Source organism: Chelonoidis abingdonii, chromosome 3 (genome assembly GCF_003597395.2).
Source record: "Chelonoidis abingdonii isolate Lonesome George chromosome 3, CheloAbing_2.0, whole genome shotgun sequence".
NCBI classification, from domain to species: domain Eukaryota; kingdom Metazoa; phylum Chordata; order Testudines; family Testudinidae; genus Chelonoidis; species Chelonoidis abingdonii.
The window spans coordinates 135,471,157-135,496,765 of record NC_133771.1 but is presented as its reverse complement, the minus strand read 5'-3'; the positions used below and the strand labels follow the sequence as shown (position 1 = coordinate 135,496,765).

Sequence of the window (25,609 nt, the reverse complement as noted above, 5' to 3'; positions counted from 1 at the left end):
CTTGAAATCATATTTATTTTTCTGTTGTCCCTCTTTAATTCTATTTCAAAGGAAGGGGTGTGTGTGTGTGTATAATATACAAATATATTTTATTATAGGCAGGCCTGGTATCACCACCTATTAAGATTGCCAGACACTGCCCATTATAAAACCGTATTTTTAACTAGTTATTACTTTTGTTAAACTTTAAACATTTGGGTTGAAATTTTCCCTGCCAGGTGTCTTTCTCAAGCTGAATTTTGTTTGTCTGTTTAAGTTTCAGCCAAACAAGTTCAGCTGTTTCTGAGAATTGAGGCTAGGGAAAAATAACATTTTGATCATATTGAAAAAAATATATATCTGGCCATCTTTTCTTTGTGAAATTCTAGTAGGCCCATGCTTTGGAACAGAAGCTTGAAATTTAGCAGGAGGGTGGCCTCTGTGTCAGACATGTTCCTTTTGCTGTTTCTGTGAAAATCCACCCAGATTTGGCCAATTTGTAAATCTTTGAAAAATCTGCCTGTTATGACACTTTAGAGCTCAGCAGCTAAAATCTCTGAAGGTTATGTACACACTGAGCATGCTTGAGCCTCTCTCAGCTCCTAGCAGTGACCAAACTACGCTATGTCATCCCTGCAGAGGGACTGAGCATGGTCAGGATAGTGGTGGCTCAGAAGGATTTTCTCAGTAATTACTGATCTTGATCAAGGTGAGGGCAGGCACCCGAACTGAGAGCAGGGAGCCTGTCTCTCCTGTGCTCTGTGACCTTTCTGCTGGTACAAGCATGGAAGAGGAAACTATCTGACTGGAATGAAGAGAGAATGAGAGTAGGACTTTGAAGGAGGAGGGAAGGGAGTAGATTGGGACTTGGGAAAGAGGGGGACTGAAATTGAATGGGGGAAGTAGTGGAGGGAAACTGGAGTTGACTGGAAAGGTGACTGGGAACTACCGGGGTAGGGGTAAAGATGGATCTGGTAAGGACCTGCAGAGCTGGGAGAAAACTGGGACAAGAAGTTGGGGGAGTGGAAGAGGGTGTGGCTGGAATTAGTGAGAGACTGAGATTGAATGAGGAACCTGGGGAGGAAGATTATGTAAGAAGCAAGGAGGAGGGAACTGGGACTGGCTGGGCAAGGAGACTGGGGATGGGGAAGAGACTGAGAATGGGACAGGAAGTCCTGAGGGGAAGTTTGAGAGAGGAGGGAAGAAGCCTGGTCCAGGGCACTGGCTGGCAGGTTGGATTGATTTAAATCAGCAATTAAATTATTTAATTCACCAAGTGGAAAGCCTCCATTTAAATCATTGATTTTAATCAATTTTTCCATTTGTACTTCAGTTATTTTCTAAAGAGAGAGACATTGGTTGGCAAAACCATTAAAACATAAGAACGGCCATACTGGGTCAGACCAAAGGTCCATCTAGCCCTGTATCCTGTCTTCCAACAGTGGCCAATGCTGGGTGCTTCAGAGGGCATTAATAGAACAGGTGATCATCAATAATCCATCCCCTTGTTGCCCATTCCCAACTTCTGGCAAACAGAGGCTAGGGACACCATCCCTGCCCATCCTGGCTAATAGCCAGTGATAGACCTATCCTCCATGAACTTATCTAGTTCTTTTTGGAATCCTGTTAGTGTCATGGCCTTCACAACATCATCTGTTGATTTACTACTGAGTAGAGCCTTCACTATATTTGGTATATCTTTGTGCTGCCTAGGATAGTACTCTGTAACGATATACATTTATTTATGCATGTATATACCTTATTATTTTCAGGGTTTTTTTAATTGTACATTTTTAGTATGTTAGAAAATAGTGAATCATTGCTCATTTTTTAGATAATTCAGCTTTTGCTCATGATTTCTATCAAGCTGCATTAGGATGGTAACTGGAATTTAATTGCACTGCATATGCTGTTTTATGTTTATTTTTATTAAAACATCTATGTAAAATGTTTTGGATCCATGAACTTCTTAACAAAATGTTTCATGTACAGCTAAATGATTTATTCAATAGAGGAGTTAACTATAATCAGTGAATTACATTGATTATTTCAGGTCAGCCAAGGAAAATTTTTGAATATGCCTAAGTGAAAATGAATAGATCATAAGTTCCTACTCACTCTTGAAAATGACAGTCTCCTAAGTTACTTAATTGCCTTCAACTTTTAAAACTAGTAAATCTCATCCCCCCCCTGTTTATTCATAGACTGAAAGAGAGAGAGAAGTTTTCCTGCGTTTCAACTCCCAAATGATTTTTCAATTTTGAATGGATTAATGCAAATGAAGAAAATATTCTTTGTGCCTTCAGAAGCAGCTGCTGTTATCAATAGCTGGTTTATCACTTCCAACTTTGATTCCAGGTGCTTATCGCTGAACTGGGGGAAGTCACTAGCTGTGACTTTCTTTAAATTGCAGTCTGAGCCACTCCGAGCTTTTCTTTTTAAAAATCTGATTTAAATAAAAAATTAGATTTTTATTTTAAAAATCAATTATTTTTATCCATCTTGCTAGCAAGAGACTTGGTTTCATTTCCTGTGTGACGTTGGGCAAAACATTTAATCTCTGTTGCCTCTCTGAAAAATGGGGGCTTGCTAGAGGTGGTGTAAGGATAAATACACTAAAAAGTGTGAGACACTCAGATGCTATGGTAATGGGGGCCATATAAGTATCTAAGACTAGGGCTGGCTGGTCCAGGAGAGTAGGAATGGGATGAGGAGCCGGGGTAGGGAAGAGACAGGACTGGGACAGATTGGGGGCATGGGGCAGAAGGGATCAGGCCTGGGGAAACTTACAAAATTCTGTGTCTATTAGAGCACACTCCCCTCCAGAGCCTGGAATGGAACCAAAATCCCTGAGTCTCACCATTACGGTGCTGTCAGCAAATATCTGTGAAATCCCCTGGCATCGTCTCTCATCCCACTCTAGTCTGGTCCAGGCTGAGGATGACTGACTACTACTGCTGCCTGTCACTCTGTTAGCTCAAGTGGCAGAATTCTGTGGTCTGGATGTAAGGTTGACCCATGTACATGTCAGTAAGATGCCACATGATGGAATTTATTAAATGGCTGCTTCTTGATCTGGGGGAAGAGTAATGTGGTGTTTCCAAAGACACGTAGTGGAACAGATACCTTGGCCACTGAAGGAAAAGGCGTGTTCTGGTAAGGTTGCAAATGTGCAGCAGTTTCTGGGCAATTCCTGAGTCACAAGACTGCAGAAGTTGCATGGAGTACACCATCACGTGGGGATTGCTGAGTACAGGCTGACTTACCTCAATGTGCAAATTGCGGGAGATATATATATATATATATGTATACAACTGCCTAAGTGACTACTGACTCCTGCCAGTTACATCTTTTCTTATTCACAAAATTAGGAGATTCAATGGCAAAAACTGTTAAGGCAGAGTGAGGGTTGCTTGGTGATATGTAGTTCCCTTGCAGAATGCTGAATTGAGCAAAGCTCAAAATTCTGAAAACCAGGAAATGCAGGAATTCAGGTTGCCCATAAAGTCTCAACTCTGCCCTCTTTCAGCAATGTGCCAATCCTCTCCATTAACACACACATTTATTCTGCCACCTCACAGTTGTTGAAATGTACACACACTTCACCTCCCTTTACCAGCTATTCACTCTCACTCACAGGAATCTGTCTAATGCTATTAAAGGACGAAGAGGGGAGGCGAGGGAAAGGTTGCCTATGCCACTTCCCTTCTGTTCTCCTAGAGTTGATTTTCAGAAGTTTTGAGTTTGGCTCAACTCAGCGTTCTGCAAGGAGATGACATATGCCCAGCAGATTAACATCATTTTTGCCATTGACTATGCTTTGCATTTCACATATGTGGTATATTTGACATTGGAATTCTTAAATAACAAGAGATTTATCTGCTCTGTTCTCCACCTTGCTTCCTACATGATTTACCAGGAGGTGCCAACTAAAGCATCACCTTACGTTGACAGTGCTCTTAAACCTTTCTACCGACTGCAGAATGAGTACAAGGATATGTTGAAGCAACCCAGGATTCATCAATGGTTGGAAAGCGCCTTATCTGAAAGCACACAAAAGTAAGTGAAAAGATAGTAGAATCATACAGAACAATCTTACTGTTTGCCAAAACTGTTACCTTAACTCACCGGTCAGTTTTTTATTATTTGCAAAACCAAAGCAGGAATGTATTCCATTGTTAGCAAGGTATGTTCATAGGGAGGTAGTGTGGTCATGTGTATACCACATGCAGGACTGGGAGTCAGGAGACCCAAGTTCTGTTCACAGCTGTACTAAAGACAAACTGCGTGACCTTGAGTGAAGCACGTAACCTCTGCTGTACCTTCCCCCTCTTTAAAATACATGTAATAGCTTACCCATCTTTTTAAAAAGCTTTTGAGATCTATGGTTCTCTGTATAAGAGTTAAGTATTTTTATTGTTTCAATAATTACTCATAGTTGAAAATAAAAAAACATTTAAGTATTGGATACTTCAAAGTGTTTAAAATCTAGAAATTACACTTATTCTGTGGGTGGGTAGAAAGACTGCTGGATAGTAAAGAGACATGTCTTGTCTTTAATACTGAGTTCTTTTCTCCAAACCTCCCCCTATAAATATCCTGATGAGTGTGTGTCTCATTTTTCAGAAGAATACCATATTGTTTTGCATTTTTCTTGGATCTAATGGCGTATTGCCTGAAATCCCTACTTATGCAAGAACTTAATTCTCCATTAACACTCTCTTTACTCAGGTATTATGAAACTGTATCAGATGTTTTGAGCTCTGTAAAGAAAATGGAAGAGAGCCTGAAAAGACTCAAACAGGCCAGAAAAACTGCAGTTCCAAACCAGGTTAATTCAAATGGGGGCATGAGTGATGATAGCAAAATCAGGCTACAGTTGGCCCTGGATGTTGAGTACTTTGGAGACCAGGTAAGTTGGAAGGGAAAAGTCTACTTATTAAAGCGTTATCACTAGCTATTTCTTGTGGATCTGTCTTAGTTGTTTACAGTTTTGTTCAGGTCTGCTAGAAAAGGTTGCATGCAAATGCCTGTATTCGTCTGACTTCCATTAAAGCTTATCTCTTAAGCGTAAAGCAATTCTCAATTACCACAAATAAAAACTAAAATAATATATTACACTTTTCCGATTTATTCATTTAATTATATGGGTTGGGAAGAAGTCTTGCATTTCTTTGTTCAAATTCAATTCAGTGATCTTCAAAACTTATTACATGCGGAGTAGTTAATCTTTTTGCAGGGCTGTGAAAATGCAGGCAAAGCAGGAACTATTACAATGCTTAAACTTGATTCCCTTTTAAAATATCATAATTCCAAATATAAAACAAAAGCTTTCTGCAGCTCCCATTGGCTGGGAATGGCGAACTACGGCCACTGGGAACTGCATGTAAACAAACTGTCTTGTGGCTCACCAGAGGATTACCCTGACGGGCCACAGGTTGCCCACCACTGCTCTAAAGTTTTACATAACTGCACTCAAAAACAAAACAATGTAACCAAAAAAATCTATGTTTGTAAGTTACGCTTTCACGATAAAGATATTGCACTACAGTACTTGTATGAGGTGAGTTGAAAAATACTATTTCTTTTATCATTTTTACAGTGCAAATATTTGTAATAAAAAATAATGTGAACACTGTACACTTTGTGTTCTGTGTTGCAATAGAAATCAATGTATTTGAAAATAGAAAAACATCCAAAATATGTAATAAATTTCAATTGCTATTCTATTAACAGTGATTAATCGTGATTAATTTTTTTGAGTTAATTGGGTGAATTAACTGCAATTAGTTATTGCAGTATCATCAGTTTTCACTCTGCCTCTCAGCACAAGCTGAATTCAATTAGGAGTGTTCAGTTCATGCACACAGTTTTAGATCAGATCTGTTCTAGATCAGATCCTCTATAATGATTGAGAAGATCAATTTGAAAATTATCCATTGTTACAGTAGAACAAAATAAGCACCTTAGAATTATTTCAGTAGTCTAAGTAATAGTTTCTCATCACACAAGGTACACTTGTCAAAATATATCCTCAGAGAGCTAATTCTCGTAAGTGGTGAGTTTGCTAGATAAACTTTATCATGATCATTAGCAATAGGCAGCCTGGAAAACTGCTAAATATTTGCCTGCAAAACATATATTAAATGAAAAATCTTAACAAAAGCTGGATCGTCCTCTCTTTACAGAGATGAACATGTATAATAAAGGACTTCGCTTTGTCAGCACGCAACAAAACATGATATGCTTCTTTTCTAGATTTTTATAGTAAAATAATGCAAACAAATAAGATGTCTACCTTATCCTACAAAAAATGTTAGACAACAATTTAACCCTGTCTTCTGTGACTTTTTTTAGATGCAAAAGATGGGATTACAGACAAGCAACATAAAAAGCTTTTCAGTTCTTCTAGAGCTTGTTCTAGCTGCCAAGGATCAGACTACAGTGGAACAACCTTAAATATATTTGAAAACGTGATGAGAATGAACCAGGTCTCCAAAAACAGGAGGGAATTATTTCCCTCTTCTTTCTTTTACCAAACACTATGTAGCAATGAAGTGCTTCCTAATGCATCTCCAGCAACAAGTCAATGCATCTTCTGTCAAGATACCCAAAGACTTGTTTCAACAAAAAATTACAAGAGAGCATTCAGTGTAGTTTTCCATTGTATGGAAGGCAGTTAAAAACATTCGAAACTTTCTACTTTAGATGAAAAGCAAAGCAAATGTTTTTATTTTTATTGTAAATCTTAGTGTGGAAGAACTGACTTAATGATTAAAATAAATATATAATAAATTGTCTTCCTAACCATATCATTGAGTGGGGGAAGGAATCGTGCAGTGGAGTACATGGATTTAGGGTTTTTTCATCAAAATGTTTAAATTCTGAGTCATCTTCAAGCTTAATTTTCAAATGGTAGTCCTAAGTGCTGACATCTAGTATAAAAATGTGCCACTCGTGGCTACTTTCAGACCTCTAGAACTAATGAATAGATATACAAGGGGAAAACTCTCCTGGAATAACAAAACTGTTCACTGGAATGAGAACATTTTATTTCTTGTTATTGCAGAATTGTCACAAGTGTGTATTTTCCCCTCAGAGTTGGATCTTGCTGGGTCCTGTGGAAGAACTGGAAGCTTTTTATTGTCCCTTTAGCTGAATTTTTCTCAGAGCTTACTTTATGACACTTCTCACCGGGAAGGATCCTGAAGCGCTTCACATGTTATGGATCATTTTATCCGCCAATGAAATATAATCACATCTGGGATGAAACTCAAACAGTGTTAACAGTGCTTAGCCAAAACGACACTGCAAAATTTTAAAATGGGATGTGAAGACTGGTTAGTTGCACCCAGTCTGGAATTTAATCAGGCCACCAGAACAAATGGTACTCGTTCACTGTGAGTGAGTAGTAGATCCTTAATTCTAAGAAGCATTTGCTTCAGTATATTCAGTATGCAGATGGTGTTCTGCTCTATATTCCCAGCACATTAGACCTAGCTTCTTCAGTGGAACAAATATTACTGTACTTCTGTGAAATCAAGCTTAATATTGATAAACTGGGTGAAGGAACTAGGACAGGCCTGCAGAACTCGTGAAGCGGCTAGCGCCATATTACAAACAGCTGAGGGCCGAAACATGCCCCGCCCCCCATTACTGCCCAGCCCTCCCCCTGGAACTCGTCCCCTGCCCCAGCGCCACCTGGCCCCGTGGGAACACCCCCCCAACCCCCCAAGTATAAAGCCTCGCCGCCACTGCCCACCCGGCTTGTCATCCCCTCATGAAATAAGGGGAGGGGAAAAGGGGGACAGTTTGAAGGGATTTTTTGGGGCTATGAACTAAGGAGAGAGGAATTGGGGGCAGTGTGAAGGGATTGTATGTGACTGTCCAACACACAAACACGGAGCCAGGGGGCAGCGTGATGGGCAAATGCAACACACACACTCACTCTCTCTCTCTTTTCCCCTGGGAATTTCCTGGCTGCCCACAGACAGTTCAACACCCCCATCCACCCTCCTGATCGCTACGGAGGCTGCCCTGGGACCAACCAGCGCAGTAGCCACCCTGCCCCCAACCGAAAGGGGACCTTGTGGGGGGGAGGGTCTCAGCTCAGTTCACCCCCCACCCCGAGAGCTGTGGCTTGAGCCCAGGCCAGGCACCCTTCCCCTCGCTCAGCACTTACTGGCTCTGCCTTGTGCCCAGCACTTCCCACCTCAGTGGGCCCCAGAAGTGGTGCACCCACTGTACACCAGGCATGGGGAGCGGGGAGATGGAGACACGTGCGGTTCTGGCTGTTAGGGCGGTTGGAGCATGGCGCGTGTGGGGCTGTGAGGTGCCCCCCCCCCCGGGGCAGGGGGAGAACTCAGCAGCCCCACCCCGCTGCCTGCCCGTGGGCTGCACCATGAGCCCATGTGCGCCACATGTGGTCCGGGGGCTGCATGTTGTGCAGGCCTGAACTAGGAGAATTCCTGAGCATGGTTTGAGTGGCGTTCAAGGTGCTGGCTTTAACCTCTGAAAAACCTGAATAGTTTGGGGCCTGGTTATATGAGGGACTGCATCTACTCAGGCTGTACTGCCATAGTTGAGATCAACAGCGGCACTCAAGTTAGAGCTCTCCCAATATGAATGAGGGGAAGATAGTTTCCCATAAGGGTCTTGACACTAGGATTCTCCTTGGTCCAGGAGCAGTGCACAGCCCACCTCTTTTCAGACATCAAGGAAGGCTTGCAGTGAAGGAGTTGGAGATGATAGAATGTCTACATGGTTTCTCAGGCTTTGGGTGTTTCCTGAAGCCCTAGCTAGGTCCAGTTGTTTTACATGTAAAAGGCAATAGAGAATGGGGCTTTTCATAGTAGTAGCAGCAGTGGGTTTGTTTTGCAAAGATGATACACTGAATATTGTCAAAAGTGATAGATAGCACTGTGTGGAACCCACCATGTGCTTGTCCTGACAAGCAAACTGAGAAGTCAGTACCTTTATTGCCCTGGATTGAGGACTTGTAATGCCTTGGACTGAACTAATGCTGTATTTTGTGTGTAAGGTGGGCTGTGCATGACTGTTTGCTATGCCTGTCACTGGGGCGGCTCTAGGGATTTTGCCGCCCCAAGCACGGCAGGCAGGCTGCCTCTGGCGGTTTGCCTGTGGAGGGTCCACTGATCCCGCAGGGAGGTCCGCAAGGAGGTCCACCAAAGCCACGAGACCAGCGGACCCTCCGCAGGCAAGCCACCAGAGGCAGCCTGCCTGCCGCCCTCACAGCACCGGCAGAGCGCCCCCCCCTTCACCCCCGGCTTGCCGCCCAAGCATGCGCTTGGCGTGCTGGGGCATGGAGCCGGCCCTGCCTGTCACTTTTCTCAAGTATAATCGAGTCCTCTTCCTATCTTTTTAATAAAATGCAGTTTGAATTTTGCTATTCTCAAGCTATAACTGTCAGCTTCCCACTGAGTTTTAAATACAGCATGTGACATCCTGACTGAACAAAAGACTACATTGAAGCATATTTTGACAGTGTGTTCAGTATATAGTTTGCAGCAAGAATTTTTCACCTGTTCAGAATCCACCTTTTAATTTAAATGTAATAGAATCTGGCCTCCATTTTCTAGATTTACAATATTACTGTCTCCATTTCTGTAAAATAGTGGAAAATCATGTCTGACTGGTAGCCATTGATTGTCATTTAAATTGCAGTCAGCATCTCTTCCTGAAAACCAGGAATAATGCCTTTGTTAGTGCTGTGAAAGATGGACATATTTTTTTATTTTTATTTTTTTAAGATTCATGGAACCACTTTTTACTTTGTGAAATGCGCATGGATTTAAATTCAACTATATTCCTGACATAGTGAATTCCAAAACCTGCATGGGCCACTAGGTGCAGATGGAATATTTTGTGCTTTATTTGCCAAATCTTTTTCTCTAAACCACAAGGTTCTTTCCTCCTCTCAGGACCCCCATGCCCATATGTGTGTATAGTTCAATTTCTTTTCTGCTCAAGACCAGCTTTAAATTGAGAAGAGGAAGCAATGACCATATAGCAAACAAGTGAAGACTTAAGGGCTCTTCTGGCTGTTACACAAATGCATATATTTACATCTTAGTTTTCTACATCAGTATCCCTAGTCTGTTCTATTTTTGATAAAGAAAGGAGAGTAGCATTTCAATATCTTTTGGTGAAATTTGCAATAATCTCTTACAAGGTGCCAGATAAGAGGTGAAGTGGTCCTCTCTTTGAAAGCTGTTTAACAAGGCACACTTCCCAAATAGTTTAGGGGAACTGGAACAGGAGAATCTATCTTGTCTCTACAGTAAAGTCTTTGATACAGTGTTTACCTCCTTCCTTCAAAAACTCATTGGATTTTTCAGGGAACATTTAGTTATGAAAGATCCCGATTCTGCACCCTACCTCTAGTCCTCTTCTATAATTTTTCCACAACTGGCTACTCCTAGTAACTGAGCATTTTGTGTATAAAGTATGGTAGATTCATGGTCTCAAAGGCCTTAATGGACTTCTTGAAGAGTCTGGCTCTTCTCCCTTTTTAGTTTACAGAAAAGCCTTGAAGTAGGATTTCTTTTGGTTGCAAGGAGTGGTTGCTGTGAATATCATGGATTATGAATGAAAAGCTTTATTTAAAGAAGCTTTTGTAGTATTTTTTAAAGTTTGATTGAAGTCTGGATTCTTCTGATCTCCAGAAGTTTATTCCACAGCCAGATCCTCTCAGCTGAGCATACTGTTTTCTCATTCTCCTCTTCTATCGGTCACCACAGTTCCACACTTTCTTCAGGTGGGAAGAAAGATGGTCTTGTTTTAAATAGAAAATAGCTTACATCCACATTAATATATTAAGTTAATCAATTAGCTCTGTGTTTAATTACTTCATTCTATGGACCGTTGTTAGAGAGTCTTCTCCTTTCTCTGCCATATCCCCTATCTACCACTGCATTGCTCGCTGAATATTTCATTTTGTGAATTATTGGTGAGCCATAGACTTCAGCTGAGAAGCCTGAAATCCCCACAGAGTATGGCATTATTGTACTAATCAAAAGGCTTTGAGGAATTTAATAGAAAAACCAGGACTATCAAAAGATATGAAATGTGAGAAGTAATATGGCAGTATCTTGAGTCTTGACACATGAAAGGGAAGTTATAGATAAAGAAAGTACTTGTGAGTAATAGAAAAGCTTAATGCCCAGCCGTCCTTTTAAATAAAATGTTTGTTTTGTTGAGAAATGACAGACCTAAAATATGATGTTTTTGTTTGTGGTGTGCCTCAATAGAATTTATACTGCAGTTGTACACTGTAAAATAAGATTAATGTAAGAACAGCCATACTAGGTCAGACCAAAGGTCCATCTAGCCCAGTATCCTGTCTTCTGACAGTGGCCAATGCCAGGTGCCCCAGAGGGAATGAACAGAACAGGTAATCATCAAGTAATCCATCCCGTCACCCATTCCCAGCTTCTGGCAGACAGAGGCTAGAATACTATCCCTGCCCAAGCTGGCTAATAGCTATTGGTGGACCTATCCTCCATGAACTTATCTAGTTTTTTTTTTTTAATCCTGTTATAGTCTTGGCCTTCACAACATCCTCTGGCAGGGAGTTCCACAGGTTGACTGTGCATTGTGGGAATAAATACATCCTGTTTGTTTTAAACCTGCTATTAATTTCATTTTGTGACCCTTAGTTCTTATGTGAAGGAGTAAATAACACTTCCTTATTTACTTCCTCCACACCAGTCATGATTTTATAGACCTCTTATCATATTCCCCCTTAGTTGTCTCTTTTCCAAGCTGAAAAGTCCCAGTCTTATTAATCTCTCCTCATACGGCAGCCGTTCATACCCCTAATAATTTTTGTTGCCCTTTTCTGAAACTTTTCCAATTCCGATAAATCTCTCTTGATGGGGCAACCACATCTGCATGCAGTATTCAAGATGATATTTTCTGTCTTATTATCTAACCGTTAATGATTCCCAACATTCTGTTCGCTTTTTTGAATCCTGCTGCACATTGTGTGGATATTTTTCTGAAAACATCCAATGACTCCATATTCATTCTCTCCATAAGTCCTGCACAAATATGCTCAGTTTAGAGAGCTTTTCTAAATGCCAGCTTTGCAAATTCACCCTTGGGCATGAAAATCAATCTGGATTCTCCCTGGCTTATGCATCATCCCAAGTACTAAAGATCCTGCAGCTTTACCAATTCTGGTGGTGAGCCAGAGAGGAGGTGATCTTTCTCTCATGGCTTTATTGATTCTGCAGGGTGAAGGAGAGTAAAAAGTAGTAAACTTTTTAAAATTCATAACAGACAATGGGAGCAAATCAAAGTACAGTGCATTTTTATATAGTCATCGAGTTTTTAAATGCCATGTAAGCTAAGCATTAAGACAGGTTTTTAAATCAATACCAGATTTCTGAAAGTTTGGTCTATATTACACTGGCATCTATGCCCACGTACATGGTGTGCTAAGTTACAGCTTAACTTCTGTTGTAAAATGTGAATCTTAAGACTTACAGCAAATCTCAAAAGTGGGAATGAATAAGGGATCCAGTTATAAACTGTATGTTAACTATAGTATTGACAAGGCCATTTGTAAATGTTTTGTGAATTTTTCCTAGTTTAAATATTTAAAGTAAAAGTTGCTTATGTATACAATGCAAGCATAGTATTTAAATGCTAGTGTCTTCTGGAATATGTACAGCGTAATCAAATAAATATATAGATAGTGTATTTGAAATCATAGTCTTTCCAGGTTTGGCTGTATTAGTTACTCTTGTCCATTAGGATGTGTAAAAGGTTGCATTCTGGAGCATTTTAGCACTATTTGTAGAGTGCCAACAGTGTGTTATGTGCTTTACAGACAGGTTGTCAGACAAGGGGTGAAATCCTGGCTCCTTTGAAATCAATGGCAAAACTCCCATTCACTTCAGTAGATCCAGAATTTCATCCACAGCCCCTACCTCTACAAATGTACAATCTAAGGGCCTAATTAAACTCCCATTCCCAACAGGGAATCTATTGACTTCAGCGACTTGACTGATTGGGCCCTAAGAGCTTGGTTTGCAACCTTGACTCGTATGTAGTGGCACTTACTCATGTCACAAGTCCAAATTACTTCCAGTGGGACTACATGCTTGAGCTAGAACTACTGTACTCAATGAGAGTTAAGAATTACAGATCTGGGCCCTAAACAGTAGTACAGTAGTTTTTCATTAAGGTCATCATAAATGTGTATAATAAATGGCTCTCAGTGTAGATATCTAAATAATAATTTGTGGTTTTAAAAAAAAAATGAATTTTTCTAGTGGAAAAAATAAGGCTTTCCAAAAAGGTGTGTGTAATAACATTGCTCTTTCAGTTCATCAGTGCAAACCAACCTTATTTTAGCTTCCCAATACAATTAGGAAATATTATTTTCCATTTGGATGGCGAGGTGGTGGGGGAGAAAAACATCCCAAAAGCATGCTCACAAGGTATTGTTTTAATACTACTGCTGTAATACAATCTGTGCTGCTCCCACACAAACACCCAACTTTTCAAACATATAAAAGAGCTGAAGATACCCCTTCTTTATATTTCTCTGCAATAAAACACCAGTTACGTTAAGCAGTCAAACTTCACACTGGAATCATCATGTACCCAACAGACAAAAGATTTTCCTCCCTCTCAGTGGATGACTAATTTGGGGCGGGGGGGGAGGTAATCACAATTATCACTAGCATTTTATCTTTTAAAAGTTATCAACTACTTCATTTCAAAGCTAACTCCAGCTGCTCAACAGGATCATAGCTAGAAGAGGGAAATGGGGACTAGAAACATGGGATGCTTTGCCCTTCTTTCCACTCCCCCTGCCCCACCCTGCAGCCCTTGGCCTTAAAAACTGTTCAGTGGGTTTGTTACTCTGCCAATTAAAACCATTGTCTTTGAATTCTTCTCATAAACTGCTAGTAGGAACGGTTTGTTCAGTGTTACTTCCAGTGGCAGCGAGCCTCCATTTTCTTCCAAGAGGTCTTCTGGTAGATCTACTCCATTCTTCAGTTTAAAAAGGGCCTTATTTATAACCTGAAAAGCAAATACATAAGTGAATCTGGAGTCACCAGAGCATGAAAGTGAAGTGATAAATGAAAGCCTATGAAGTATTTTCATTTATTTGTAATAACCAGTGACATGGAGATCAGTAGTAAACACATAATAAGCACTTTGTAGATAATTGAGATGTTTGTTCCAATAAAGCATGCACACCAAAAAAGGAAGCTAGACAACCAGGCAAACACTCAGCCTGATTCTACGGGTTAAATATAGAAATCCTATTCACTTTGATGGAAGAGATTTCACCCTAATCAGTCCATCTAGGTAGAAAAATCAGGAGTAAAGTCACACATGCTGTCTCCAAGACCACTCTTCTCCTTTTCATGAATATAAAGACCACCTCCCTAGTCTTCCCCCTCAGGGCCAAAGGTTAGATCTCTGCCCTCAAATAGGTAATGTGTCTCACTTCCTGACAACCTCATTGCACTGGTTTTCTGTGCAGACTTATTTCTTTACCTCTGACTTAAGTTCCAGGTGCTGCCTGTTTTCTGCTGATTGCCCATTAACAGGGTGAGAGAGGGTTCTTGATAGGGGCAGTTTTTATTAAAATCAGGATGGCACTTTTGGAGCAACAAAAACCTACCCCAGCATTCAGAAGCTTTCCTTCCATTGCTCAGTGACCATCTCTCAGCGTCTGAGACCTACCTGATTTCCAAAGTTATCTACCTGGGTATTAATTTCCAAAGGATAAACCTTTTAAAGGTTTGAAAGAAGATTAATTAGTAACACATTAAATCAGCCATTGATTATATGAAAATTAGTTGATGGATGGACTAACTGATGTTTGTACCATGCTTTGAATATAAATAGTGCTATAGAAAAGCAGTGTGTGTCTGTAGTAACTGAACACACAAAAACAAGGTAAAATAAATAACCATCCCGATTCGATGCACAGTTGTCATCTTAACAGTCTAGTGCAGCTGTTGTATCCTTGGGAGCAACAGTTTTAGGAAGAAATCACTGGAGACACAGAGAGCTGTAAACCTTGGAGCAGCCATTTATTGCCACACACAGAACTAACCAACAACCAGCCAAAACTGGCTGGGCTATCCCCTAATAATCTAACTCAGTTGCCACAGCAACACAAGATTCTATTACCACGACAACCAAATACACAAGGGGAATGGGTTCAGGGTGGGGAGGTGTTGCAAGTGCAGGACTGGCATTAGGGGATGGCAAGCAGGGTGACTGATCTCACCACAGAGGGCCCTACAAAGCTAAGTTATACGCTTCAGCCCATGTTCAGGCTTAGGGAGGGGAGGATGGAAAAAAAAAATTAAGTCCAAAGTGAGTTGCCAGCACAAAAAGGTTGAGAAATACTGGTCTAGTGTGTCCATGTTCCAGATGCAGGTTTCAGGTAAAGTAGCAGCTCCAGTGCCCCATGGGCTTTGGAATATTCAGGGAGGGCACTGAACGGCTGAGTACCTACAGCCCTCCCTCAGCTACAGAGGTTACAGTTTGAGCTTGCTGAAATATTCATAGTGGAATACCTCTGTCAAACCATGCTCCTGCTCATAAACAAACAAACAAAGTTCTATTACATTATTTATAATTGACAGGGACCCTGTCTCCCTATATTTTTGTACAGTGCTTTATGCAATAGGACCTCAACCCTGACTTTTTGATTGTGGTGCTGTTTTAATGCATGTAATAGCAATGATGTCTGACCTGTTTATGCAAACAAACTTCAGCCTGGGGGTTGTTCCCAGAGCAGTTACTTTGTTGCTCTTGGCCATTCAGTATGGCCCTTCCTTCCCCCGCCCCCTCCAACACCACTTCTTTGTTGTTTATGTTATATATTTAGCTGATTTATATACATTTGGACAAGATACATGGGTGAAGGTGTTTCTTAATAGGGATGGTGTGTACTGTACCTTTCCAACAGTAAGATTGGCATCGCTTATTTTAGTAAGATTTGCTTTCTTCCCCAGCAGTGCAGACAAATTCATGTTTGTGAGCAGTTCCTGAAGGTCATATGCACTTTGTATTGTTAACTCTGGCAAAGATAATTTAATATGTCTGTAGAAAATAGATTTTAAAAAAGAAAGGTATACATGATTATTCAACCAATATCTATTTGAGGGAGGCATAAAATGACATTGGATTTTAAAACCAGTGGAGGCTAAACAGAGGTGTTGTGCTTATAGGCATACAAGAATAATCACTTTTCAGTGTCACAGACCAAGAGAAGCTGTGTGTGCTGTTTCTGAGGGGTAACTTCCCCCTATTATGGGTGGAGTGATAATGAAATATGGCCGATCCAGTAAAGTATTTAGGTAAGTGTTTAACTTTAAGCATGAGTAGCTCCATTGATGGGGCCCGTATTACCCATTCTAGCAAGGCTTTTGTTTGTTTTTTGTTTTTTTGGGAAGAGGCAAAATAGCAGGGGTAAAATCTTTGGCCCCACTGAAGTCAAACTCCAACTGACTTCAATGGAGCCAGGATTTAACCACAGAATCCTGGTTATCAACACCTAAAGAGAGGGGACAAAATGAAGGTGAAAGGTTGTGACTTGAGAACACACATAGTTGTACAAACTGGGATAGATACAAGGGTTAGCTTTCCTCATGCTTCTAGACAACTGATCATCCCCTGATGTAATGGTGTTGCACAACCAGATGCATTGTTGTGTTTCAGAAGGGTTGTTATGCCTTCCTCAGAAGGACCTGGCCACTGTTAGAGAGAGGAAACTGGCTAGCTATGGGCCATTGGCTTGTTCTGTTTCAGTAATCCCTATATTCTTATGTGAGATTGTTTGTTTGTACATTTAAATATACCTTGGGGATAGATTTTGCAGCCAAGCAGAAGATGGATCCAAGGAAAGTTCCGACTCTATCTTGTTCAGGTCATTGCTGTTGATGGGCTGCACCAGTACAAGTAAAGCATTCTCACTGACAGGAACTTCGATTACAGAAAAATTCTTGCTGTCGTCCCTCTTGTACTGAAATGTTCCAGTTACGGACATCATAGGTACCAGGATCTTTGTGCTTGAGTCAGTCCAGAACTCCTGAAGCTCTTTCACTTGGGAGGCTCTCTTAACATTGGCTGAAAACCAGATTGAGAAAGGGACAAGATCCAATTTATTTATGTATTATCGCTATTTAATCATTACAAGAGTCACTTTTTCTTCTGAGAATACAAATGCCACATTGTGTAAGAGAATTACATGCCTAATGTTCAATATGTGAGTGTACATGCTGTGCTGCTGAATGCACCCAGGTAGGCAAAGGCTAAGGTACCTATGGCACCATATGTAAAAGAACCATCAGACAGTTATTGGGACTACTATGGTCATTCAACAGTTTCCTATTGTTGTATTCAAATGTTTTGTATCTGATGAATATTAAAAAGAAACTCAAAAATTGATATAATATTGTTGGAAAGTAGGACTTGTCTTAATCTGAGAGCTAGTCTCCATCAATAAATAGATATGTTTAGGCATGGCTGAATTTGATTTTATTTTTTTAAATAATTTTAGATGAATAATAGCAGTTTATTTTTAAGATTTTTTCTATTTTGATATATGTAAATTTTCACAATTGCACAAAATTATGGTTTTAAACTTTTTTATTTTTATAAATTTAAATTTTCATAGTTGCAGAAAATTATGTGGTGGTTAGACAATTTAATGACAGTAGATGTAGAGATTCAAAATTTCAGCTTTATAACCATTAAAACACAAATTTTCAACATTGTGACAAAATATACAAAATAAATATCCTTAAATCAAATTCTAATAAGTTCTCAAGCTGCATGTTTTTAATTTGCCTACCTGTAAATTTTTATAATCTATTAAACAGTTTTTTCATCAGTTTGTGAGTGCACAGTGAACTTGACATTTACCAATAATCTAGACCTTCCAAGTCTAGATGTATCAATATTTTGAGTGTCAAATATGTTATGAATAATAAATATGGAAAATGAGGCTGCTGTGAGCACATATAATATACACTCTAAGTACATTACTGTACAGAAATTCTTGCCTCTGAAACACACTTGCATGAGAAAAGTATTATGCACAATGTTACCTCACCTTAAAGAAGAAATGGATAAGAAGATACATAAAAGAAGTATATATAATAATGAAGGGTAGAGACGGTATATTGGCCACAGGTATTCACCTCTTATAATATAAGAATAAGGGGACATAAACTGAAATTAAAAGGAAGCAACTTTAAAATGATAAAAGGAAATATTTTTTTCATACATGGTAAAAAAAAATAGCCTGTGGAACTCATTGCCACATGATATTAGAGGCCAAGACTACAGCAGTATTCAAAAACAAATTGGACATTTATATGGAAAACAAGCATATCCAGCATTGTAAAAGTAAATATGTTTTTAAGGAGTTTCGGAACCCTCACACTTCAGGCCATACCTTAAACCAGCTTCTAACTATTTTGGGTTAGGAGAAAATTTTCCTCGGGTGTGGGGGGGAAGTGGCAGGTTATCCCACAGCTGCCTCATGTAGGGATTCTTTTTGCTTCTTCCTAGGCAGCTAGTGCTGCCCGCTGTGAGAGCTAGGACACTGGATTAGCTGGACATAGGGTCTGCTCCAGCACAGTTCCTATGATCCTATTAAATAAACATAACTCTTACTTTAGCTCTCTGATCAGAGTGAGGTGACTCAATCTCACTGGGATTATTAAACACAAACCCAAAAGCCTGCAATCTGAACACTGAACACAGTTGAGGAACTTCACTTGCTGGTGATATGTTGTTTTGCTAAATGCTGTCAGTGAAAAGTCCTTGGTTTTACAAACAAATCAGCAACACTGACATCTCCGAGAGGTTTGCCATTGACTTTGGGTGCAGGGTCAACCTCATTACCATTTGGTGGGCCAGATCCTCAGCAACTGTAAATCTGCACAGTTTCATTGACTACACAGATTTCCCCAGCTAAGTATCTGGGCAACTGTTTTGTAAATCAAGATGGGAGGTTTGTCTAAAAGATAAACTTTAGGAATTATTTTGGGGAAGGTCTAAGGCCAGTGCTATACAGGAGGTCAGACTAGATGATCACAGTGGTCAATTCTGGCCTTGGAATTTATGAATACTGTGTGTACTTCATTAAAGGTTCTTTCCCACTTACTCCTGCTGAATATAATGATGTGACAAATGGGCTGGCAAAGTCTCAGTAGCTTGGTGATTGCTTTCAATATTTTTGGAGGGTGAATACTTCCCAGGATAGAACCCCTCATTCTGTTAGTATGGCCTACGTTCTCTGTTCCTCTCTCTATACATTTACAGTTAGTCATATTAAAGTGCTTTTTTTCTTATAATAGGAAACGAAAGAAAGAAGTGAGTGCCTGTATAATAGGAAAAGATCATCTTAGCTGGACAACTGAAAGAAATGCTTTTTTACTGAGAATCAACTAGTATAAAGTCACCGCCTTTGTGTAACCTTTACACAGCTTTATCAAAGAAAAGAGGCCTATATCAAGAACAAGAGAAGGGAGGGAGAAAGGTTTAGAGGCAAGCAGAAACATGCTGAAACTCTAGGCTGACAAGCTAGGAGAGGACTCTAGACGCACACACACACTCCACTGCACCACCACCAAGAGAGAACCGTTTAGGGTGACCAGATGTCCCAATTTTATAGGGACAGTCCCAATTTTGGGGTCTTTTTCTTATATAGGCTCCTATTACCCCCCAACTCCATACTGATTTTTCACATTTGCTCCCTGGTCACCCTAGAACCATTGTTCATCTATGCTTCAAGTAATATTTCCCATACTTAGTAACACAATTTTTGCACCCACCTAGCAGAGCAGGTCAGAAAATGGCTTTCTATTCTGTGAAAAATGTTGAGCTTTTGTCAAAAAAACAAGCATTTTCCATTGAAAACTAATGTTTTGAGGTTTTCAATTAAGTGTCTGTGGTTTGCAGAAAACATAGACTTTCTGTGGAAAATGTTCCACTGAAAAACAGTCTGGATGTGGAAAATTTTCAGCCAGCCCTACCATCTGACTGTGCTGTTGTAGGATCCAGCTTCTCACGTTGATTTTTAGTTATTTATTTTTGCAACTTTGAAAAACATTTTCTAACCACCCTACCCCATCACAATAAATTGTGTGTTTAATTAAGCGTGGCCTGCAAGGAATTTCAAAAATGGTTCTTGTTCCCTTTTGTTGTGGCTGTACTATGGTCGACAGTCCCTTTATGAACGTGGTGGTTGTACCACAATACATTCTGTAGTGTGGAGAGGGGCTCAGTCTTTATTTAAAACCGCTATATATAAATGTGTTACAACTTGGTGGTCTAGAATAGTGAAACCTTGGTTTCTAATTGGATCACTACCACCTAGACAGTCACATGGCTATGGATAATATCTTATGATCACATGTAATATAGCCTAGAAGAATTTGATATATTTTCCTTTCATGTGTTTATTGGGGAAGGGATAGCTCAGTGGTTTGAGCATTGGCCTGCTAAACCCAGGATTGTAAGTTCAATCCTTGAGGGGGCCATTTGGGGATTGGTCCTGCTTTGAGCAGGGGGTTGGACTAGATGATCTCCTGAGGTCCTTTCCAACCCTATTAATCTATCTAAGTGTAAGCTAACATGGCTGCTCTTCAGTAAACTGAAGAGCCGAGCAAGATCTGCTGAACCGTAGGGATGGGCTGCAGCAATGGTTATTTTCTAATTCCCCCATGTGTGAACTGCTTTTCTCCAGCCCCCATGTGGAATCTGTGGCACGTGTGTGTGTGCATCCTCCTCCTCCTAAGAGAGCAGACAAAACAGAGGTAGACTGGTGAAGCAGAGAGACATGACACACGTACATTCCTAAATCAAACAGTGAGTTTCTAACACAGGGGAAGGCGATCCAAAGAAATGGTTTTGTTATAGAAAATGCTACCCACTCACAGCAAAGTTAAAAGGTAAGATTCATTTCATTGTAATACCTGTTATTTCTACAGCGCCAACACTGAGCTGAGCACCTTATAGACCAGTCTGAGGATAAGCTTACTGCCTTGAAGAGCCAGCGCCTTTTATCTGAGGATCTCAAATTAGTTTCAGAGGCCTGGTTTATCCTAAAAAGTTAGGTCGACTCAGCTACATTCCTCAGGAGTGTGAAAAATCCACACCCCTAAGCAACATAGTTAAATTTACCTAAGCCCTGTTGTGGAGAGCGCTAGGTCTAATTCTTCTGTCCACTTGGCTACTGCCTCTTAAGGAGGTAGATTACCTATGCTGACTTGAGAACCCCTCCCATTGGTGTAGAGGGTGTCTACACCAGTGGTTCTCAAACTTTTGTACTGATGACCCCTTTCACTTGGCAAGCCTCTGTGTGCGACCCCACCTTATACATTAAAACACTTTTTTATATATTTAACACCATTATAAATGCTGGAGGCAAAGCGGGGTTTGGCGTGGAGGCTGACAGCTCGCAACCCCCCCATGTAATAACTTTGTGACATCCTGAGGGGTCCTGACCCCCAGTTTGAGAACCCTTGGTCTACACTGAAATGCTACAATGGTGCAGCTCTACCACTGTAGCATTTCATGCGTAGACAAGCTCTAGCATTAAAAAAATTGAAGCTCATCACACCCGCAAGAGATAAGGAAGTCGGATCTCCAGCTTACAGGTGGGAAAACTGAGGCACAAAAAGCACCCAAGCTCCATTAGACGTCTAAGTTTCATTGAATCTCAGTTGGATTTTAGGCACTTTTGAAAGGGGGACTTAAGCTGCTGTCACTGAGGGTTTTTTGTAAATTTTACCCACATGGCTTAAGTGACTCATCGAAGGTAACAAAATGTGACAGTGGCACATCCTGAAATGGGACCCAGTTCTTCTGACTCCTAGGGCTCTAGCTTAGTCACTAGCCCACAATTCCTCCCCAGTTTCTTTTGGCCATTAATACATTGTGCAACATATTTGACAATAGAGTTCTCGTCATTACAGTTGGTAGTCGCAGCCACTTGACCCCTTGGTATCACTGACCCAATGTTAAAGTGTGCTCGCCACCCTTCTTTAATAAAGACTTAGGATGAGGTTTTCCAAAGCACTCAGCACTGAACTAACTCTGCTCCCATTGAAAGCCATGGTCAAACTCCAGTCGACTGCAACAGGAGCAGAGTAGCCCAGCCCCGAACCCGTTTTGAAAAGCCCATTAATGGAGACCAGCACCAAAGTGACTGCAATATAACCATTTAATTAAATATTAATATTATTTGGTTCCTGACTGTTGTCCCAGTAGTAGTGCATGACTCTCATGAGAGAGGCTGTATGGAAGTGGAAGCGTTCAATTTCGAGGATCCCAGTGTGCGTTAACAGACTGTAGGTGTAGCCATTGCTCATCCACCCCTGAAAAGCAGCCACCTCTTGGATGGACTATGGCAGCTCCTGTGTGCCAGTAGCAGCCCAGTATTTTAGAAGGGAATGTGGAGGCTAACTATCCAACTGGAGCTATAGGGGGAGTTCTAGGTAAGCAGAAAGGAACTATCCCGGTTGGAATTGGCCAGAGCATCAGATTGAATTCTCCTATTCTTGTGAAACGCCTCTTCTTCTGAAAAATAGGCTGGCATTTTTAGGGACCAGGAGCCCTTTCCACCTGTGCCGTGTGAAATGTGCAGGAGTGGAACCATTACTTTAGGACTTTGGCAGTACTCAGGGAGGTTTCTGATGTAGCATCTTTGCCCTGCCTGGGGCCTGCAGAGAGGCAGAACAGGCAGGCAGTGGGTATGATTGGTCTGTTTCATAGGCTGGGGACCTAAACCTATGGATCTCTACACAACTGGTCAGAGGAAATCTCCCTCCATTCTCCCCTCAGTCCCCATTATGCATGGCAATGACTCTGTGGCTGGCTGACAAATGTTGCCTGACACAGTCTGTCTGTAGATGGGACACTGATGGCATATACACCAGGGGAGAAGGATGACCTCGTGGTTAAGGCACGGGAATGGGACTCGGGAAATCTGGGCTCAGTTTCTGAGACAGACTTCCTGTGTGACTCTGGGCAAGTCACTTACTTTAAATGCAGTTTCACATCTGTAACAGGGGGATTGTAATACTTCCTTTTTCCCACCCTTTGCCGTGTCTATTTAGACCATAAGCTCTTTGGGGGAGAGTGACTGGTTTTTGTCCAGCGCTGAGCACAAAGAGGAACTTGCTCTACCAACAATACAAACAGTACGGCTATTATTATTTATTAAGTGCAGTACTAAGGCCACATCTTGCAGCACTCTAGGGTTTCAGCTGAGGTCATCTAGCTGCTGATCAGGCCTGATCCTGCTTAACCTAAGAAAGCAAAGCCCAAGGAGGTAGAGCTGTGAGGTGCAAAATGTGCTGGATTGCAGAAACAGATGAATCTGAGGTCATTAGTTGCCCCTCTGAGATTGCCATCGAAATTCATGCTCGTTGTTCTTACCTTTAAACTGAATGTAAGTCACAAACAGCAGGGTGGTAGAAGGGTCTATATTTGTCAGTACATTCTGGGTTCTGCTGACATCTTTGCCCTTCACAAAGCTTTCAATTAGTTCTGCTGCCTGACTTGGGTTCGTAAAGTCAACAGCTCGGGCATAGAAATAATCGGCAGAAGAGGCCAGGCTGTGCACGAGTGATTCGGATAAACGCACACTGGGAGCAGAGAAGAGGCAGGAAAGCTTGGTAGAAAGCAGATCATCAGCTCCACTTGAGAGGAACAGATCATCCATGGTCTTCAGGGTCAAAAGGACTTTGTGTCCATCCACTTTGGAGGTGCAGTCTGGGTCACCGGAAGGGGGAAAGAATCCCAAGAAGTTCTGTAAATCAGCTGCCGTCTGTTCAGAGGCCCCTAAGTAGATCGACAACAAAGACCTGTAGAGATTGGTAGGTGACAGGAGATAGTTTTCACCCTTCAGCGTTTCCTTCAGCGCACCATAGAAGCGCACACCAAGAACATGCACTAGGTCTTTCAAGTAACTCAGCCTTTGGTCACGCTTGGTATCCGAGCTTTGTGTTCCCAGCTTGGTTTTGTCTTTCAGGTTCTCTTCGTAGGCAGGGATGGTTTGGGACTCAATGGAAATGGGGACAAACATTTTCTCCTCCTGCGTCAAGTTGTCCAGCTCCTCGCAACTGCTTTTATTATAGGAAAACAAATGGAAGGGGTGGACATAGACCCGGTCACACACTGTGGGGCTCAGGCACAGGAAGAAACACAGGAGGCTCACTGCTGGATTCATGTTGAAGAACAATTTCAGCAAAGTCTGTTTAAAAGAAAAAGAAAGTGTGGGGAGGGAGGGTTAGCTAATTAACATGCTATTTACTTTGCTCCTCCCACGTAGAATGTGAGATATTAATATTGCTTTTCCTCACAGATGAGGAAATCAGACGGGTGGGAGTTTTCAGAAGGGTTTAGTATTGGCCTAACTCTGACTGAAAACAATGGTAAAATATCCATTGAGCTCAATGGGAGCAAATGCTGGGTGCTCTTGAAGATCCCCCCCGCAGTGTGTGTCACTGGTATTCATATAGTCCCCAGGCACGTAGCATCTGAGTGCCTCTCATTTCAATGGGCATATCTTCACAACACCCCTGTGAGGTAAGGAAGTGCTATTAACCCCATTTCACAGATGGACAACTGAGGCATAGAGAAATTTGACTAGCCCCAAGTTATACAGGAAGCCTGTGGCAGAGCAGGGAATTGAAGCCAGGTCTCCGAACTCCTACCCTGCTGCCCCTCACCCCACCAGCACTCCTCAGTGTATCTAATCATCATAGTACTTAGCACTTATTTTCAAAATGCAGTACCAACACTCAGTAATTCTCACATGTGGGTTGTGTTCTCTCTCTACCTCTCTCCCTCCTTCAATGGAAACTTCAGCATTAGCAGATATTGGGATATTTTTTTCCACATTACTTCCCTATAACAATTGCTGTTCTAGAAGTCATGAACAACCTTTTGCTATACTGGATTAGCAATTTCCATCTTGTACTGAGACAATTTTCGACTCTCATTTTACTTCTCTAGAAATCCTATTTCACTGTGTGAATTCAATCTGGATTTCTGAGTGTATCCATGCGGAGAGAGAGACGCATGCATACCCAATACTGATCTTACAGATTTTACATGTTCTAATTGTCTTTACTGATATACCAAATTTTGCCTGTTTCTGTATTTTTGGAGCGTCGTCTTTAAATTTGAAGCTCTGGATTGGAAACCTGCATGTTTCATATTAAAAGGTGTCTTAGTTTATGAATTTGCAAGACAGTAACATCCATCGTACTTCAAAATGTGTTTATTTAGGGCCAGATTCTGACACCTTTCATCACAATGAGCAGTGCCTTACTCCACTTATGGGGTATAATACAACTTAACGTGAGCAAGGGTATCAGAACTGGGTCTCTCTTCTAGCCCTTTCCTTGCTCTGCAGGGCTCATGAATGATGCAAGATGAGAAAACAGGCTCAGTTTTCAGCTCTGCTCTTCTTTAGTAGTTGTAGAAGGCAGGACCGACGCTAGGGTTTCTGGCGCCCTAGGCGCTGGGACATTTCGCCGCCCTGCGCGCAGGTCTCGCGGCTCCCTGACCCCGGGAGCGGGGGGCGCCCTGGGCTGCCGGGCTG

General features: G+C 41.3%; 2 protein-coding genes and 1 long non-coding RNA gene across 4 annotated transcripts in view; 1 reads left to right on the top strand and 2 right to left on the bottom strand.

The window, feature by feature from the left end:
* COG2 (component of oligomeric golgi complex 2) overlaps positions 1-6,779 on the top strand; it is a 46,739-nt gene extending 39,960 nt beyond the window's left edge. The window contains exons 16-18 of one of the 2 annotated variants that reach the window (XM_032806388.2): positions 3,899-4,038; positions 4,711-4,891; positions 6,337-6,779. In XM_032806388.2, coding sequence (XP_032662279.1) covers positions 3,899-4,038; positions 4,711-4,891; positions 6,337-6,438 — 423 coding nt within the window. In that variant the 3' untranslated portion in view covers positions 6,439-6,779. Of the gene's footprint in view, positions 1-2,183; positions 2,338-3,898; positions 4,039-4,710; positions 4,892-6,336 lie in introns of those variants that run through there. The other variant, XR_012655582.1, reaches the window with a different exon arrangement.
* Positions 1-25,609, bottom strand: part of LOC142046593 (uncharacterized) — a 782,351-nt gene that overhangs the window by 666,768 nt on the left and 89,974 nt on the right. The window lies entirely within an intron of this gene.
* Positions 13,821-24,229, bottom strand: AGT (angiotensinogen). The gene is made up of 4 exons (XM_032806399.2): positions 23,437-24,229; positions 16,842-17,109; positions 15,939-16,083; positions 13,821-14,037 (listed from the first exon to the last, which is right to left on the bottom strand). The coding sequence occupies exons 1-4, from the start codon at positions 24,227-24,229 to the stop codon at positions 13,849-13,851; spliced, it is 1,395 nt and encodes a 464-aa protein (XP_032662290.1). The 3' UTR covers positions 13,821-13,848.